Raw genomic sequence first — 16,673 nt, forward strand, 5'->3', positions numbered from 1 at the left:
ACACACCAGGCAGGTCCGAGATACTGTTGTGGAGAAGTTTAAAGCTGGATTTGGATACAAAAAAATTTCCCAAGCTTTAAACATCCCAAGGAGCACTGTGCAAGAAATCATATTGAAATGGAAGGAGTATCAGACCACTGCAAATCTACCAAGACCCGGCCGTCCCTCTAAACTTTCATCTCGAACAAGGAGAAGACTGATCAGAGATGCAGCCAAGAGGCCCATGATCACTCTGGATGAACTGCAGAGATCTACAGCTGAGGTGGGAGAGTCTGTCCATAGGACAACAATCAGTCGTACACTGCACAAATCTGACCTTTATGAAAGAGTGGCAAGAAGAAAGCCATTTCTCAAAGATATCCATAAAAAGTCTTGTTTAAAGTTTGCCACAAGCCACCTGGGAGACACACCAAACATGTGGAAGAAGGTGCTCTGGTCAGATGAAACCAAAATCAGAATCAGCTTTATTGCCAAGTTTGTACATACAAACAAGGAATTTGACTCCGGTACACTTTGCTCTTTTGTTCTGTTTTTGCATTACAGAATATACAAATTTACAATGTACACATATCTAATAGAAAAGGTGCATTTTTAACATTTGGGTGCTGTTGTTTGGTACTCTATTGAATGTTCATCAGAGAAACAGCCTGGGGGAAGAAACTGTCTCTGTGGCGGCTGGTTTTAGTGAACAGTGCTCTGTAGCGGCGGCCTGAAGGTAAAGCTCTGAACAGTTTATGTGCAGGGTGTGTGGGGTCTGCAGAGATTTTTGCAGCTCTTTTCCTGACCCTAGACTTGTATAAGTCCTGGATGGAGGGAAGGTCAGCTCTGATTATTCTCTCTGCAGTCCTGATTATTCGTTCCAGTCTGGACCTGTCCTGTTTTATGGATGAGCCAAACCACACTGAGATGGATGAAGACAGGACAGACTGAATGATGGCAGTGTAGAAGATGACCAGCAGCTCCTGTGGAAGGTTGTACTTCTTGAGTTGCCTCAGGAAGTACAGTCTCTGCTGGGCCTTCGCCCGAACAGTGTCTATGTGTGAAGACCATCTCAGGTCCTCAGAGATGGTGGTTCCTAAGAACCTGAAGTGGACCACAGTTGACACGGTGTTGTTGAGGATGGTGAGGGGGGTGTATGGGGGTGGTGTTCTCCGAAAGTCCACCACCATTTCCACAGTCTTGAGTGGGTTCAGTTCAAGGTAGTTCTGACCGCACCAGTGGACCAGCCGATCCACCTGCTGTCTGTATGCAGACTCATCACCATCCTGGATCAGTCCAATGACAGTGGTGTCATCTGCTAACTTAAGGAGTTTCACAGACGAGTCCGCTGAGGTGCAGTCGGTCTGTCAGGAAGCTGTTGATCCACTGACAGGTGGAGGCTGGGACCTTGACCTGGGTGAACTTCTGGTGGAGGATGTCTGGTATGATGGTCTTGAAGGCCGAGTTGAAGTCTACAAACAGGATCCTGGCGTATGTCCCTGGACGGTCGAGGTGTTGCAGGATGAAGTGTAGACCTAAGTTAACACCATCATCTGCTGACCTGTTTGCTCGGTAAGCAAATTGCAGGGGGCCTGTAATGTCTTTCAGGTGCTTCAACACCAGCCGCTCAAAGGATTTCATGACCACAGACGTCAGAGCTACGGGCCTGTACTCATTTAATCCTAGGATGGTGGGTTATTGTTTTATTAATTATTAGTCTTTTAGTTTTACTTTTATTTGTGCCTCTTATCACTATTACTCTTAACTTCATTAGTTTTCTTGTCATTCTTTTCCCTTTTTACATAGTAGTTGAATGTTAGTAGCTTAGGTAAAGAGCTGGTTGAGTGAAGTATTTTAACTTCCAGTTAAAATACTTCACAATACAAGTGTTTTGTTAATATATTCCTGTGTTTTGGAGCTAAATTATAAATGATTATTCTGGATATATACGTAGTGCTTGCTGTTTGAGAACCCCAGTGTGCGAATTCACTCCATCTATTGTTCTATAAAACCCCACCTCACCAGGCAGGTATTCATAAAATAAAATTGACAGATTCTGGGAGCTGTTTGGCTAATAATTCCTGATAATCAGGTGGTGCCCTGACTTAGTAATTTTGATTGAAATTACTAACTTTGTTAGTAATTGCCTTTGGCACTTAGCAATAGTTATTCATAGCCAAGCCAACCTATTGTTGCTGAAACTAGCTAACTTTGAGTCTTTTTCCCCACAGTAACACTACATCAAAATGTAGACTGGAAATGCTTATAATGCTGTACTCACTGATCCAATTTCTCAGTGCATTTCCTATCACAATGACTGTTTTTACTTGAGTTTGAGATGCATCACTGTTATGCTTGTTCTTGGTTCCCCTATGCATGCTGGTGTATATGAGCCCCCACCTCAGCTCTGATTCCTTTTTACTGCTTTTGTCTTGTGGCACATAGAACAAGGGTTTTGTTTTCCAAAGGACAGGGTGAAGGGTAAATAATTAATTGGAAGGAGCAGTGGGCTGTGTAACAATTTGCTGATCCAGAGAATTTCATGAGCCATGTGAGGTTCTGTTGAACAACTGACTGGTTTATACTGATCCGAGGCACAGCATATTTTCCCAGCCTGCCTGCATTATACGACTAACTTTATTAAAAGAAAAAGTGAGGGACACCCTTTTAAGTAGGTTCACTTTTAAGTACTTGTTTAGAATGCTGCACAAGATGACCCAGGTCCTGTATGTCTTGATCAACCACTGGACTTGTTAACCCTGTTAGGGCTGTCCTGCTGAGGGATCTAGCTGGCACCTGCTGCACTTTTATTGATTCAAGCTAACATCCTTAGGAGAACACAGACAAATTATCAGATCCTCGTCTGGATAAACAACTGAGCAGGAGCTTTTAATCAGCAATGCATAGTTCTAAAAGGATTACACTGGTCTCTCATTAGTTTTGAATCCCCAAATAGGCAACTGTCCAATGCTGTTAGTTTTCAGCAAACTGTGTGGTGGCGTAAGGGGTAAGCATATGGAAAAGAAGCAAAGTGTGCATAGTGTTGTGTTTTTTTGTTAACTTGATGCTGTGCTGCTCTCCCCCCGGGGAAATATGAACACAGGGGCTCGGACAAGATGAATTAGGGCAGGACAGTAGACACGCCCAACAGCAGACACTGGAACAGGTTGTTATTCCAATTCAGCAGAATGACCCACATGACTATTGGCAGTGGTTTTTCCATAGCATGTTTAGAATCTCGTTTGTCAGACTCTTGTAAATGCATCAAGTTTTTGCTTGCTTTTCTGAGGACTAATAAATAACTGTTTTTCAGATGTCAGCAGAACAGAAAATAGACTTATTGGCAGCTTTTACAGCCTCTGTATTAAACAATACTGGGAGATATCTATCACTAAGTGCAAACACCTCACTTTCCACAGCAATCATCTCTTCCTCTCTAGACCCTGAATAAGTCCTGTCTGCTTTTCACTCGCTTTCTCTGCATCATTGAGTCAGGAATGTGGGAAGAATAGCTAAATGTGAGTCAGGCTTTTATTGAATAACTCCGGTGTTACAAAAAGCACAATAGTGGGTAGTTTGTGTCAGTTAAATTGCAAGGAAACTGTTTCAGTTCTTTTCAAGAAAAACCTTTTAATTAAAAAAAGAGGTGTCTGAAGGAAGCATGTCTAGCCATTAAGTGTGATTTCAAAATGTATATGTAATATGAAAAAATAATAAGAAAACTTCTCTTGTCAAGCGCAAGTAACAAAAGCTAAAAGTTGGTTGCAGTTGGATTCTTTTAATGAAGAAATTTAAGAAGCCAATCTAGACAGTGACTTATGCTGCTTTGCTCTACCAAAATCTGATAAAAAATAAGCATGGAAGAACTGGTTATCAGAAACCAGAGAATTTAGCTGGTCCATTCCAAGACATGATTATGCTTTGACCTAAACAACTCTATTGTAGCGCTACATGTATAGCCCCCCTCCCAAATCCCAAGATTTTTGTAGCCCCTTAAAGGTTCTCTTCCAAGATTGCACTGTATTTAGCTCCATTAATCTTCGCATCACCTCTGACAAGCTCCCCTGTCACTGCTGAGGAAAATCAGCATGATGCTGCCACCACCACAGTTCACTGTGGGGTGAGTGTAGTGCCATATCATCCTTGACCAGAATTAGACTGTCTGGTTAAAGTAAATCAATTCATGTTCATAGTTCAGCACCTTAACATTCTGAACTAAGTTCGCAGCACCCACATGAACAGGTTTTTATTCATTTATCACTCTTTTTCTGGTTCATGACGGCCATCACCAGTTAGCATATCAATTATGTCATTGCCTCGGATTTAGGGCATGCCTTACATTTGTTTTATTATCTTCTTTTGTCTTCCCTCCCATAAACTTTATTTTATAATTGCTCTAATTCACAAATTTTTATTTATACATAATTAGAAATTAAAATGAGGCAGCAGTCCATTTAGACTACATTTGTAGTTGCAGTGACTTTTAACACTCTCATTACCATCAAGTCAATGCAAACGGGATTTGGCATTAGTTTTTGTTTTGACCTTTGCTATTGTTAACTATTATTTCACAGTCAAAAACACTATACTGTATATAACAACAAGATACTGAGATACTAAGTTTTAGTTGTCTTGAAATGAGCATTAACTCTCTGCACTTGTTTAAATAATTTACCAGCAATAAAATCTGGTTTAGATATAACTTTGGTCATAAGAGGGTTATAACACCATGATGTTTCTTTTTAATAAAATCCGGATTCTGTTTAAGCACACTAGCTGACAAAATATTTAATCATGTAAACAGAAGATAACCCTCTGTTTGGCTATATATACAGCTTTTCAGCTTATTTCTCCTTTCTATAAATAATAAAGTTAGGGTGCTGTTTAATCTTTAAGTTTTGATGATTAGGGCATGAGCCTTCAGTTTAATTTTCTATTTTTTTAAGCAAAGCCAAAGGCATTATGGTTTCAGGTTTTAAGCAATGGAAGAGCCACACATATCAATAGCGGATCTTGTGAAAGACTATAAAAACTGCCTGGTTGTCTGCAACAGCTTAGCTATCCAAAGTTTGCCTCTGTAAGAACACATTTTAGATCTTGTGGAGTAGAGTACCATCAAAAGATTTCAGGGAAGCTGTGCTCACTTCAAGTTTTTCATGTAAAAACAGTATTGTTCGGTTCAAAGTTTTATATAAAGTGTGTTCCACAGGATCATGCGCAACACTGGTAGGGATGGTGTTTTCAGAGTGACGTGTTAGTTTTTCACCACACTTCGACCTTTTAGGTCAAAGAGTGTGAACTTGGATTCATCTGACCAGAGTACCTTATTGCACTGAGAAAATATTTTGGTGCTCTTCTACAAAGGTTTCCTATTAAAAACAGTTGTCTAAATAAAGTGTGCCTCTGTACTATACCATGTCAGTCACATATATGTTGGTACCATGTCTAGCCATGAAGTTTAATTTCAAAAAGTATGTGTGTGATAGGAAAATAAATAGAGAAACTATTGCTGTGAAGTGCAAATCACAAAAACTTGAACTTAGTTGGATTATTTTCAGAAGGAAATGAAGGAAGTTAATCAAGACAGTGAGTCATGCTTCTTTGCTGCGCTGTGAGCTCTACTAAAAGTAAGTGTGGACGAACGGGTTCTCAGAAGTTGAAGCATTATGCCTTCATGTCTTTAGTTAAGTCACTTCTCAAGTGTCTGCAGACCGTGTTGTGTGATGGTGACTTTGACCAATGGCAGTGAGGTTCGGCTCTGTGCCAAATTTTGCAGCTCCAGTTTATGTCGTTTTTCTTTTTCCTGTTGCAAAAGCAGCAAGCAGCCGTCAGTACCAGCAACCTCAAGTGGCCACAATTATAGTGAATGTGATTGGGCTGTAATTTAAGTTTTCTTTTGTTTTGAATACAGCTGTATACAATGGAGCACAAAAATCAGCATGAGAAGAAACATTCTGTATTTAAAGAGATTGACTTGCATCCAAATTTTGAGTTAAGCCTTGCAAAGATTATGGCAGCTCTCTGTAGTAGAGACATATAGACACTGTGGTGACCATAGAAGCCAAGTTCAGGAAGTCAGCTGCTGAAAGCTGTGTGGTTTAAATCTTGTTGCAGCCAGCCACTGATTATGCAGATCTTTGAGTACACTTCAAAGCTCAGCTACCACCATGATGGCTCTCTCAGCCTGTTCTTTGGAAGTTTCTACCTGCCTGTAGCCCTCATCGTGATCTGTTTTGTTCCACCCAAGGGGATTTTAGCCCGCCGTCTTGGGATTTGAACCTTTTTCTCAGTTTGTGTGAAGTTATCTGCATTTTCAATGTTATGAACACTGATAGTGCAGGTTGGAAGGTGTGTGTTTTCTCTGGTGAGGTGCACTGACCTAGGTCAGACCACTTAAGAGGATGGATTGCAAGTTCTCAGGATTCAGACATGAGTGGGCTGTGCTGCCCACACACCACCAACCCACAGGGGTCCCTATCACAGTACACAATTTAGTTGTACCCTCTAGAAACCAAAGTTTTGTGCTAGATGTTTCCTCCCTTTGCTGTTTCTCTCTGTGTTTCCACCTGCAGCTCATCATGAACTCTGACTCCTTAATCACAGTTAAATGCTGTCAGAGCTTGGAAGTGAGAGATTGCCAGCTAAAGTTGGAGAACCTTTGCTTAGTTGAGAGGCAGGAAGATAATGGGTTTTGCTGGGAGTGTGTTTGGCCTTTAACTGCAAACTAAAGAAGGTTTAAGACTTCAAATGGTAAGGTTGTTTGAGCTTCAAAGCATTAAAATCAAGTTTTTATTTAGTCTGTCCTTTCTGCCTCTTACGTTGTTCATTGTAGGTTTTGAAGTATACAGCCTTGCAAAGAATTCACCCCCGTTAAACTTTTTTCATTTTGTTGCATTACAAACTTTAATGTGTTATTTTTGGGATTTCATATGATAGACCACCACAAACAAGTACATAATTGTGAAGTTAAAGTCTCAGATTTGTCAAATAAAACCCTGAGACGTGTGTCGTGCATTTAAATTTTGCACCCTTGAGTCCGTACTGCGTAGAAACACATTTTGCTATGATTACAGCTGTAAGGGTTATGTCTCTACCATGACTGATTTTGTTTCCCATTCTCCTTTGCAAAATGGCTGAAGCTCAGTTAGATTTGTTAGAGAAGTGTTATATAAGAAGAATATGGTTTGATCCAAAGTAGGGTTGCAGGAAAAACAAATTTCAAAACTATTGCGGAATATTTAGATGGTGATATTGATTATAATTAATACATATGTTTCCTGCATGTTTTCTTTTTCTGTAATCACAATATCCCCATCAGTTGTTGTGAGCTTTAGCATCTCAGTCACTACAAATACACAACTATGTGCATATAGGCTAGTAAATGTCTACCAAAAAGGCCAAAAATATTATTGGCATATAGAGTTTCTATAAAATATGATAACAAACATTGCAACCAAGTAGTCTTTTGCAATTGTGATATTGTGAACATTATTTTGCAATGACGAGTGTGATTTGTTTTACATTGTGCAGCTCTGATCTAAAGCAATTCTTGTAGGTCTTGCCGTAAGTGTATATGCATATCTTGCCACTCTTGCTTTTACTTGCTATCTTACCATTCAGACCATATTTGTGGAATCACGACTCAAAGTTGTCCAGTTCACAGATTGCCAGAGCTGAGCTTGGATCACTTCAACGCCACCACACTTCCCATGAGCCTTTTACTCATAATGCCTGGCCTGTAAACGTTGGTGGGTTTACAGTTGGACCATGTTTTTCCTTTTCCATCATACAATGCTTAGTGGTGAAATCTTGGAATATAACCTGACCCTGCTTTAAACTTCTCCACAGCTTTATCCCAGACCTATCTGCTGTTTTCCAAAGTTTTCATTATGCTGTTTGTTAATTAAGAAATGCTGATGAAGTGACTTCTGAATTTTATTTAGGGGGAATCAGAGTAAAAGGGGTTGAACACTAATGTAAAAATTAAAACCATGGTTCATGTTACTTCTATATCATAATTATGTCTATCCTTTTGTTAATCTATTTTATAAAATCAAGAGACAAAATAGAGAGAATGTATGAATACGTTGGCAAGGCACTGTATATGTAAGGATACAAAATGCAGTATTGTGATTCAGATTTGGGTAGAAAACATTGGTTATGATGTGTCTAGTTTTGTGGCCTGGCTATTTTTCTGTTGTGCTGAGGGAGCACTGATGAGTGCTCATAGACCGCTAAACAGAGTTGCAGCTAAACTCCTCATCCATTACCATGGCTGCCCGAACACACCTCAGATTTAATGTACCAGGGTCGTTTGCGTGGCAGCAGCTCAGCCTTCAGGGAACTCATTCATGGCAAAATGCAGGCCAGGAGCAGATTAGATCAAAATCAGTGTGAGCCTTGTAATGTGGCCTCTACTCCGTCCAGCCTGCAGAAGTAATACTGCGCTTGCCCGGTGTTTAGAGACCCCCTTTGGAGCAGACCTGTCCGCATCAGGGAAGAGTTGATCATTATCCTGCTGTGTACCTGGAAAAAACAGGCTTCAGTGCCTTCCATGAAAGAGGGTTTATTAGGCTCCTGCTCCGACTGATCACAGCTTTGGCAAAGCGAGCATACAAGGAGCGGGGGAGTAGTGTCTTTACATTTACAACTGAGGCTGCAATGATGTGGGAATCAATGATGAAGTATTTGCCTCTCGCTCTGCTGTGCTGGTTAGTATCTCATGCTGGGCTTCTATGTGAAGCAATACAGCTGCTGGTAATGCTGCTACTGATGGAGAGACATAAAGCCAGAACAATCACATAAATCACAGAGCTTCTCAAAAGAGCAATTACCCTGGTAGGAGTGAGAACTGTCCTCAAACCCATCTCAGAGCTGATTGTTCATTACTTAGGAGGCTGTTGCTCATTTAACCTTGAAAATTAGCAGTTTGCTTGCAGTTATAGATTTTATTGAGTTTTTGTAAACAGCCCAATTCCCAGTGGAATGAGTTTGTTTTACATCATTCCCTCATGTACTGTTAGGCAATGTCAGTGAGCTCTACATAACAACTTATTATAGCTTAATCGTTTTACAGGCAGATGGACAATTTCAGCTTTTTACCGGTGCTTACACTTCCAAACACTTTGTATAGTTGTCATGGATCATATAAAGGGCTATGGACTCATCTAGGTGTTAATTCTGGTTAAACCTGTCAGTCAATAAGTAGAGATGATCCGATCACAATTTTGTTCCTGATTTCTGTTTTTTAAAACACTTTGAGAGGAACTGGACATATGTCGTCCAATTCCAATCCTCTGTAGGAACTTTATTTTAGGAGGATAAAAAAATAGCATTGGAAATATACTAGTCATTAATTTTTTTATATTTGGAGCAAAGATGACGCCATGCAGTGTGTATCAGAGAACAGTGTGTGTTAAATAGGGTTCTCCGACTATTTCAAAACAAACACAAATGATAGTAACTTTGCAACCCCCGTTCAAGGACCCACATGGCTTCTTCGTTGTCATTGTCTGGTGGTTGGCGTACAACGATGTGGTGCATTACTGCCACCATCTGGCTTGGAGTGTGGACCAGAATGTTGCTGATCCACATAGCTGCCGTCTGTTCGAAAGTCAAAAGCGGCAGCTGGCAGGAATAAAATGTTTATATCTACATAGTAAATGAAAAATTGCTTTGCCGTTAGGGTAGCAGCAGAACCTCTGACTGAAGCAGCTTATTGCCTGACTTGCAGCACATGCAGCCCGGGGCCAGAAGCTCCACAGGGATACACCATATTAACACGAGATGCGGTGCAAGTGAAGTTAGACACTGTTGGACAACATGCAGTAATATATAAATGTTTAAATCAGGTTGGGTCCAGATTGGATGGCACTTGGGTCCGGATCCGGACCCTGGTCCGCTAATCCGTGACCTCTGCTCTAAAGAATGTAGATCATCACCTAACCTCTAACATTTCTAGCAGAGCACCTTTTCACCTGCACACATATACTCTACCATCCTGTTTTCTGCTGAAAGTCTCATTATCTCTCATTCTCCTGCTACCTGGATCACCCACAGACTTGTCATTGAAAATATTATTTGTTTTTAATTAGCTTCTTACATATCTCTGCTTCCTCTGACAACGTTTGTAAATATCTAACTTTAAGTCGTTCTCACTCAGTAACAGCATCCAGACCAAAGAGCGCTTTTGTCAGAATGACCTGGTTGTTCTTACATATGATGCCGTCACTGTTTGGACTCCAGTTAGGTTCTAATCAACAGTCGATTTCTGTGTACATCTTTATTAGATAGATTTACAGTGTTTAAAAGTTTCATAGTTTCCAATGTATTGGTCTGTTTTATACCTTATGTGTTAACATAAGATACATTTTTGTGTTAAAGAAAATATGATAGTATTGTTTATGATAAACACGTTACCCATTCCTTTTTTTCATTTCAATATTTTCAACCCAAAAGACTTCCTGTGTTGTATATCATCTTAGCGGCTAAAATGTAGTGGGCATTTAAAGCTGTAAATGTGATTTGTCAAAAATACGTTATCAGTATGCAGGGCGTAGGTTCAGGGATCTCTTCTTCCACCGATTTTATTCTTCTGATTTTTGCTCAAGTTACATTGGGATATGTCCCATCACCAATGCTGGCATATGACATTAAGCAGGAATGTCATATGCCAGAGACAGAAACATCTGAAAATATGGCTGCTTATGTGAAATAGATTAAATATTGTAGGAGAAAAGAAACAAAACTCAGCAAAGGATGTTCTGTTTTAAGAACAGTTGTATTTAGCTGCATTGTAGTTTATTTATTATTTTCATTAAAAATATATATTATTAAATAAGCATTTCAACTTTAATGCAATTCTGTTTTGGTATATACAGTATTGTATGAGTGGGGGTAAGTCAAAAACACCATTTGGTTATACCTTTACAAAATTCTTGATGGCGCCGACGATGGCAGCCTCGGAGCTTCGCTCTCTCTTTGTTTTTGTATTTTGTGTGTTTTTATGTTTTTTGAGCCACAGTTCTGTGGTCTCATTCAGTAGAGAGGAACTTCTCAACATCAGAGAGTCCTCTTTTGGGATTTTTTCACCATCTTTCATCAATCCGAGGTTCACTGAGCTCCTGGCAAGCGGAGCTGCGGCTCTATACGGGATCCTGCGCCGAAAACGTCGAAGGGGAAAGCGTGCTGGCGCGCTGGTAAAGCTCCGCAAAAGAGGACTTCGCACACCACTGCCTTCAATCCACCTGGCAAATGTCCGCTCTCTCAACAACAAGATGGACGAGCTGCTTCTCCTCACCGGTAAAAACACGGACCTCCGCGGATCAGCGGTTCTCTGCTTCACCAAGACATGGCTGAGTGAAAACATCCCGGACCGCGCACTGCTGATGCCGGACTTCCAGCTGTTCAGAGCGGATCGCAGCGCGGAGCTATTGGGGAAGAAGCGAGGAGGCGGAATCTGCTTTTATATAAATGAAGGTTGGTGCAGAGACGTAAAAGTGCTGGGAAAAAAATGTAGCCCGGATCTGGAGTCATTTTCCATAATCTGTAAGCCGTTTTATTCACCGAGAGAGTTTTCCTCGCTTATAATAATCGGCTCATATTTTCCACTGCATGGCTGCACTTCTGCCGCGGAAAAACATCTTGCTGAGCTGATTACAGACCTGGAGAAAAAATACACGGACTCTTTCATCATAATACTGGGAGATTTTAACAGAGCAAACCTCTCAAATGAACTCCCCAAATACAGACAGCATATTAAGTGTCCCACCAGAGACAAAAACACACTGGACCATTGTTACACAGCTTTAAAGGACTCATATCATGCTGTTACCAGGGCTGCTCTGGGATTTTTGGATCATTATCTAATCCACCTCATCCCAACCTACAGACAGAAATTAAGAGCTTCCAAACCCAAGGTTCACACTGTTAAGAAGTGGACTGAGGAATCAAAGCAGATGCTACAGGCCTGCTTTGAATGCACAGACTGGACTGTTTTTGAAACCTCAGGCACTGACTTAAACCAACTAACTGATGTGGTGACATCAGTTTCTGTGAGGACATGTGTGTGCAGACCAAGACCTTCTGCACCTTTGGGAATAATAAACCATGGTTTACTCCACACCTCAGGAATCTGCGCAGGGAAAAGGAAGAAGCTCACAGCAGTGGAGATTGGGCGCGGTACAGGCAGGCCAGGAACAAACTAACAAAGGAGATCAAAGCAGCTAAGAGAAGCTATAGTGAGAAGCTGAAGAACAGCCTTTCTACTGGTGACACTTCAGCTGTATGGACCGGTCTGAGAAACCTGACTGCCTATAGGAGCCCCTCCACCCATCCTGAACAGAGTCGTCTCCTGGCCAACCATCTGAATGGCTTCTAGTGCAGACATGACAAGAAGCCATTCACACCTCAAATCATCCCTTCTACATCCCATTCAGGAACAAATTTGACCCGTAAAACAACCAACCCCCCACCATCAGATCCTCTGCCTGCACTAAAGATCTCAAAGAAAGAGGTAAACAGGCTCTTTCAGCGCATGAAAACAAAGAAAGCTGGAGGACCTGATAACGTCTCCCCATCATGCCTGAAAGCCTGTGCAAATCAACTCGCTCCGATCTTCACAAGGATCTTCAACAAATCACTGGAGAAATGTGAGGTCCCCTCCTGCCTCAAACGATCCACCATCATCCCGGTGCCCAAGAAACCCACCATCGTAGGATTAAATGACACAGGCCTGTAGCCCTGACGTCTGTGATCATGAAGTCCTTTGAGCAGCTGGTGTTGAAGCACCTGAAAGACATCACAGGCCCCCTGCTGGACCCCCTGCAGTTTGCTTACCGAGCAAACAGGTCGGCAGATGATGGTGTTAACTTAGGTCTACACTTCATCCTGCAACACCTCGACCGTCTAGGGACGTACGCCAGGATCCTGTTTTTAGACTTCAGCTCGGCCTTTGACACCATCACACCAGACATCCTCCACCAGAAGCTCACCCAGCTCAAGGTCCCAGCCTCCACCTGTCAGTGGATCAACAGCTTCCTGACAGACCGACAGCAGCAGGTGAGACTGAGGAGCATCTTCTCCCGAACCAGATCAATAAGTACTGGTACCCCCCAGGGGTGTGTTCTATCCCCACTCCTCTTCTCTCTGTACACAAATGACTGCACCTCATCAGACTCGTCCGTGAAACTCCTTAAGTTTGCAGATGACACCACTGTCATTGGACTGATCCAGGACGGTGATGAGTCTGCATACAGACAGCAGGTGGATCGGCTGGTACACTGGTGCGGTCAGAACTACCTTGAACTGAACCCACTCAAGACTGTGGAAATGGTGGTGGACCTTCGGAGAACACCACCCCCCCACCACCCTCAACAACACCGTGTCAACTGTGGACCACTTCAGGTTCTTAGGAACCACCATCTCTGAGGACCTGAGATGGTCTTCACACATAGACACTGTTCGGGCGAAGGCCCAGCAGAGACTATACTTCCTGAGGCAACTCAAGAGGTACAACCTTCCACAGGAGCTGCTGGTCATCTTCTCCACTGCCATCATTCAGTCTGTCCTGTCTTCATCCATCTCATTGTGGTTTGGCTCATCCATAAAACAGGACAGGTCCAGACTGCAATGAATAATCAGGACTGCAGAGAGAATAATCAGAGCTGACCTTCCCTCCATCCAGGACTTATACAGGTCTAGGGTCAGGAAAAGAGCTGCTAAAATCTCTGCAGACCCCACACACCCTGCACATAAACTGTTCAGAGCTTTACCTTCAGGCCACCGCTACAGAGCACTGTTTACTAAAACCAGCCGCCACAGAGATAGTTTCTTCCCCCAGGCTGTTTGTCTGATGAACATTCAATAGAGTACAAAACAACAGCATACAGATGCTGCAAATGCACCTTTTTTGTTAGATATGTGTATATTGTACATTGTAAATTGTAAATTTGTATATTCTTTAATGCAAAAACAGAACAAAAGAGCAAAGTGTACCAGAGGCAAATTCCTTGTTTGTATGTACAAACTTGGCAATAAAGCTGATTCTGATTCTGATAATAAAGTCTCAGCAACATTGTGTCTCAGTGGGTTGCTTATGATGATTTTAAGATCATCTGTTTACAGTTAAAAGGTGAATTATTTGCTCTTATAATTAGATTCTACACAATGCTTCAAACTTGCTGCCATTCATACACTGACTCAAACAGACTAACACTACTACAGAATAATTTTATACATGCCACATCTTCTTTATCATCACACTAGCAGTACCAAATTTTGGACTTGGCATGTTGCCAAAGGAATGTTCAGCACCATTTCAAGCCTAACAAGAACTAGTTCCAAATACGGTCCACTTATGGTAAAATTATTGATTTATGTTCATAGGTTGCAACCTAAGTCTTTTTGAACTGCACTGTTCCATCTAGTTCATTTATCATATTTTGTCTGAAATAAAGTTAAAAAAAAATATAGAGAGAGCTCATTATGTCATTCACAAATTATCATATGGATTTTGCCTAACATCTGTTTTATTTTGTCATGTTTTGTTTACTCACATAAGCTCTATGTTATAATGGCTCAGTTCCCAAAACATATTCACATCTTTTAATACTTTCATCGACAGGAAAGAAAATTAAAACTTTGCCCAAAAGCAGCTCATTAAGGCTAGAGTTGTCACTGCGGTCACTTTTAACCATCTTTTTACCATTAAGTCTTCACAGATGGGATTTGGCAAAGTTGTCTTTTACAAAAGCACTCACTCATTGGACATTTTCTGATAATTATATATACAAAAAATCAAAGTAAATTCTGATTACTTGTATATAATTTTGATCATAAGGGAGAGTTTCCTCTTTAATAAACCTTGATTCTGTTTAAGCACATTAGCTGACAATTTCTTAAAAACAGCTTTGATGTTCTTTTGGTTACCTACCTGCTGGATGGTCAGAGTAAGAAATTAATGTCCTCACATATAAAACAGAGCAAAGGGCAACATGGTCAAGCTTAAAACAAAGGGAGACACATGGGCCTAAATTATCAATTAAAGTCCTCACAAAGTTGACCTGCGTCTCTGCTGCCCACATGCCCAAACGGACAGTCTGCTGTGGCTCCTGGTGTGAGAAACATCAAAATTTGGCCCTTAAAAAACACAGTAAATATTTGATTCAACCCACAAAACAGATCGCTGTTAAATGACGTCAATTTAACAATTCATATTCCCCACATGAAAAACCAACCAAGTTCAAAATTCTCAAAAATGTTTTCTCCATTCATGAACACATTCATTCACAGCACTTGGAATAATCATCAAAACCCTGACACTCATGTTGGTGGTCAAAACAAAGAAGCATCACTGCTCCCAACATGGCTGTGCTCTGATAAAATTTGAGTTTCAATTCATTCTTGGTTTTATACCTGTTTGCCTATGATTCTTTAACTTATATTGTAGATCTCACCCCTTTACATAAAAAGCAGACTTTTTACAGTCCAAAACTGTTATTTAATAGAATATTAGTACAAACGTTGCATTTACAATAAAATTTTGTAGTTGGGCAGATTCATTTCCTTGACATTTATTATTTATAATGAGCTATTTAATGTTTTAGAGAGAATATTTATGAATAATTGAATTGCTTTTTCTTGCTTTAAATGACCACCATTGATTTCAAGAACAAATACAATAACTTTTAATCATTTTGTTATTCTGACTTTTTTGATGTCCTTTATTTTTGTGCCTGCAGGCTGTGAGAGCGACTTCTGGGGACCTCACTGCAGCAATCGGTGCCAGTGCCAAAACGGGGCTAAATGTAACCCTATAACAGGGGCCTGTGTTTGCACCGAAGGGTACCAGGGATGGCGCTGCGAGGACCCCTGCGAGCACGGTTATTATGGCAAAGGGTGCCAGTTGCCCTGCCAGTGTCTCAATGGTGCCACGTGTGACCATGAGACAGGAGAGTGTATCTGTGCACCAGGATACACAGGAGCTTTGTAAGTACCAGCAACATACTTGCTTCTTTGCTGTTTTCTGGGACAAAATGTTGCAGTGCATTAAAAGATTTGACCCCTGACATGTGCTGTGGCAGCTGCGGGGAGCGGTGCCCCTCCGGCAGCCATGGATCGCAGTGTGAGCAGCGTTGCCCCTGTCAGAATGGAGGCACATGTCACCACATTACCGGAGACTGTTCGTGCCCTGCTGGTTGGACGGTAGGTCACAGAAACAGTGAGAATGTGATAAAAGAGAACGGCCTCAGAGGAGAAAATGATTGAATACCATTGGGCTTATGTTTAAGACCAATGACATCTTTCATGTTTCAAAGAATAAAAACTATTTTCTTTGTATTTATTAAGATATGTTGCATAAAAAACTCTTACACAGCACCCTCCAAACTTTACGGAAGTCCTGGTAATGACATGTCTTCTTTTATTGCAGCAAATTAAAATTATTCATTGCAGAAAAAAATCCCATGTTAAGAAATTATTGTTTTTACAAAATCACTGGTACTACATGTATTATAACCCCTACAAATGCCTAAAAATAGATGAAGAAATGTTGTAATTTGTACTCACATTATTCAGTTTTTTAGGAACAGTTTTTATGAACACGAAATACCACGCAGACAAAGAGAAAGAAACATGCCATTAGGGTAAAGTAGATGAGTGTTGATTTTCACAAGTCAGCTATTCCCCTTAACTTC

At 41.0% G+C, this 16,673-nt stretch overlaps 1 protein-coding gene across 2 annotated transcripts in view; it reads left to right on the top strand.

Moving 5' to 3' along the window:
• Positions 1-14,958: 14,958 nt before the first annotated feature.
• The window catches only part of LOC124859606 (multiple epidermal growth factor-like domains protein 11), a 50,622-nt gene continuing 48,907 nt past the window's right edge, over positions 14,959-16,673 (top strand). For both annotated transcript variants that reach the window (XM_047352495.1, XM_047352502.1), the window contains exons 1-2: positions 14,959-15,966; positions 16,062-16,182. In XM_047352495.1, coding sequence (XP_047208451.1) covers positions 15,695-15,966; positions 16,062-16,182 — 393 coding nt within the window. In that variant the 5' untranslated portion in view covers positions 14,959-15,694. The remainder of the gene's footprint in view (positions 15,967-16,061; positions 16,183-16,673) is intronic.

Source organism: Girardinichthys multiradiatus, chromosome 2, assembly GCF_021462225.1.
Source record: "Girardinichthys multiradiatus isolate DD_20200921_A chromosome 2, DD_fGirMul_XY1, whole genome shotgun sequence".
NCBI lineage: Eukaryota > Metazoa > Chordata > Actinopteri > Cyprinodontiformes > Goodeidae > Girardinichthys > Girardinichthys multiradiatus.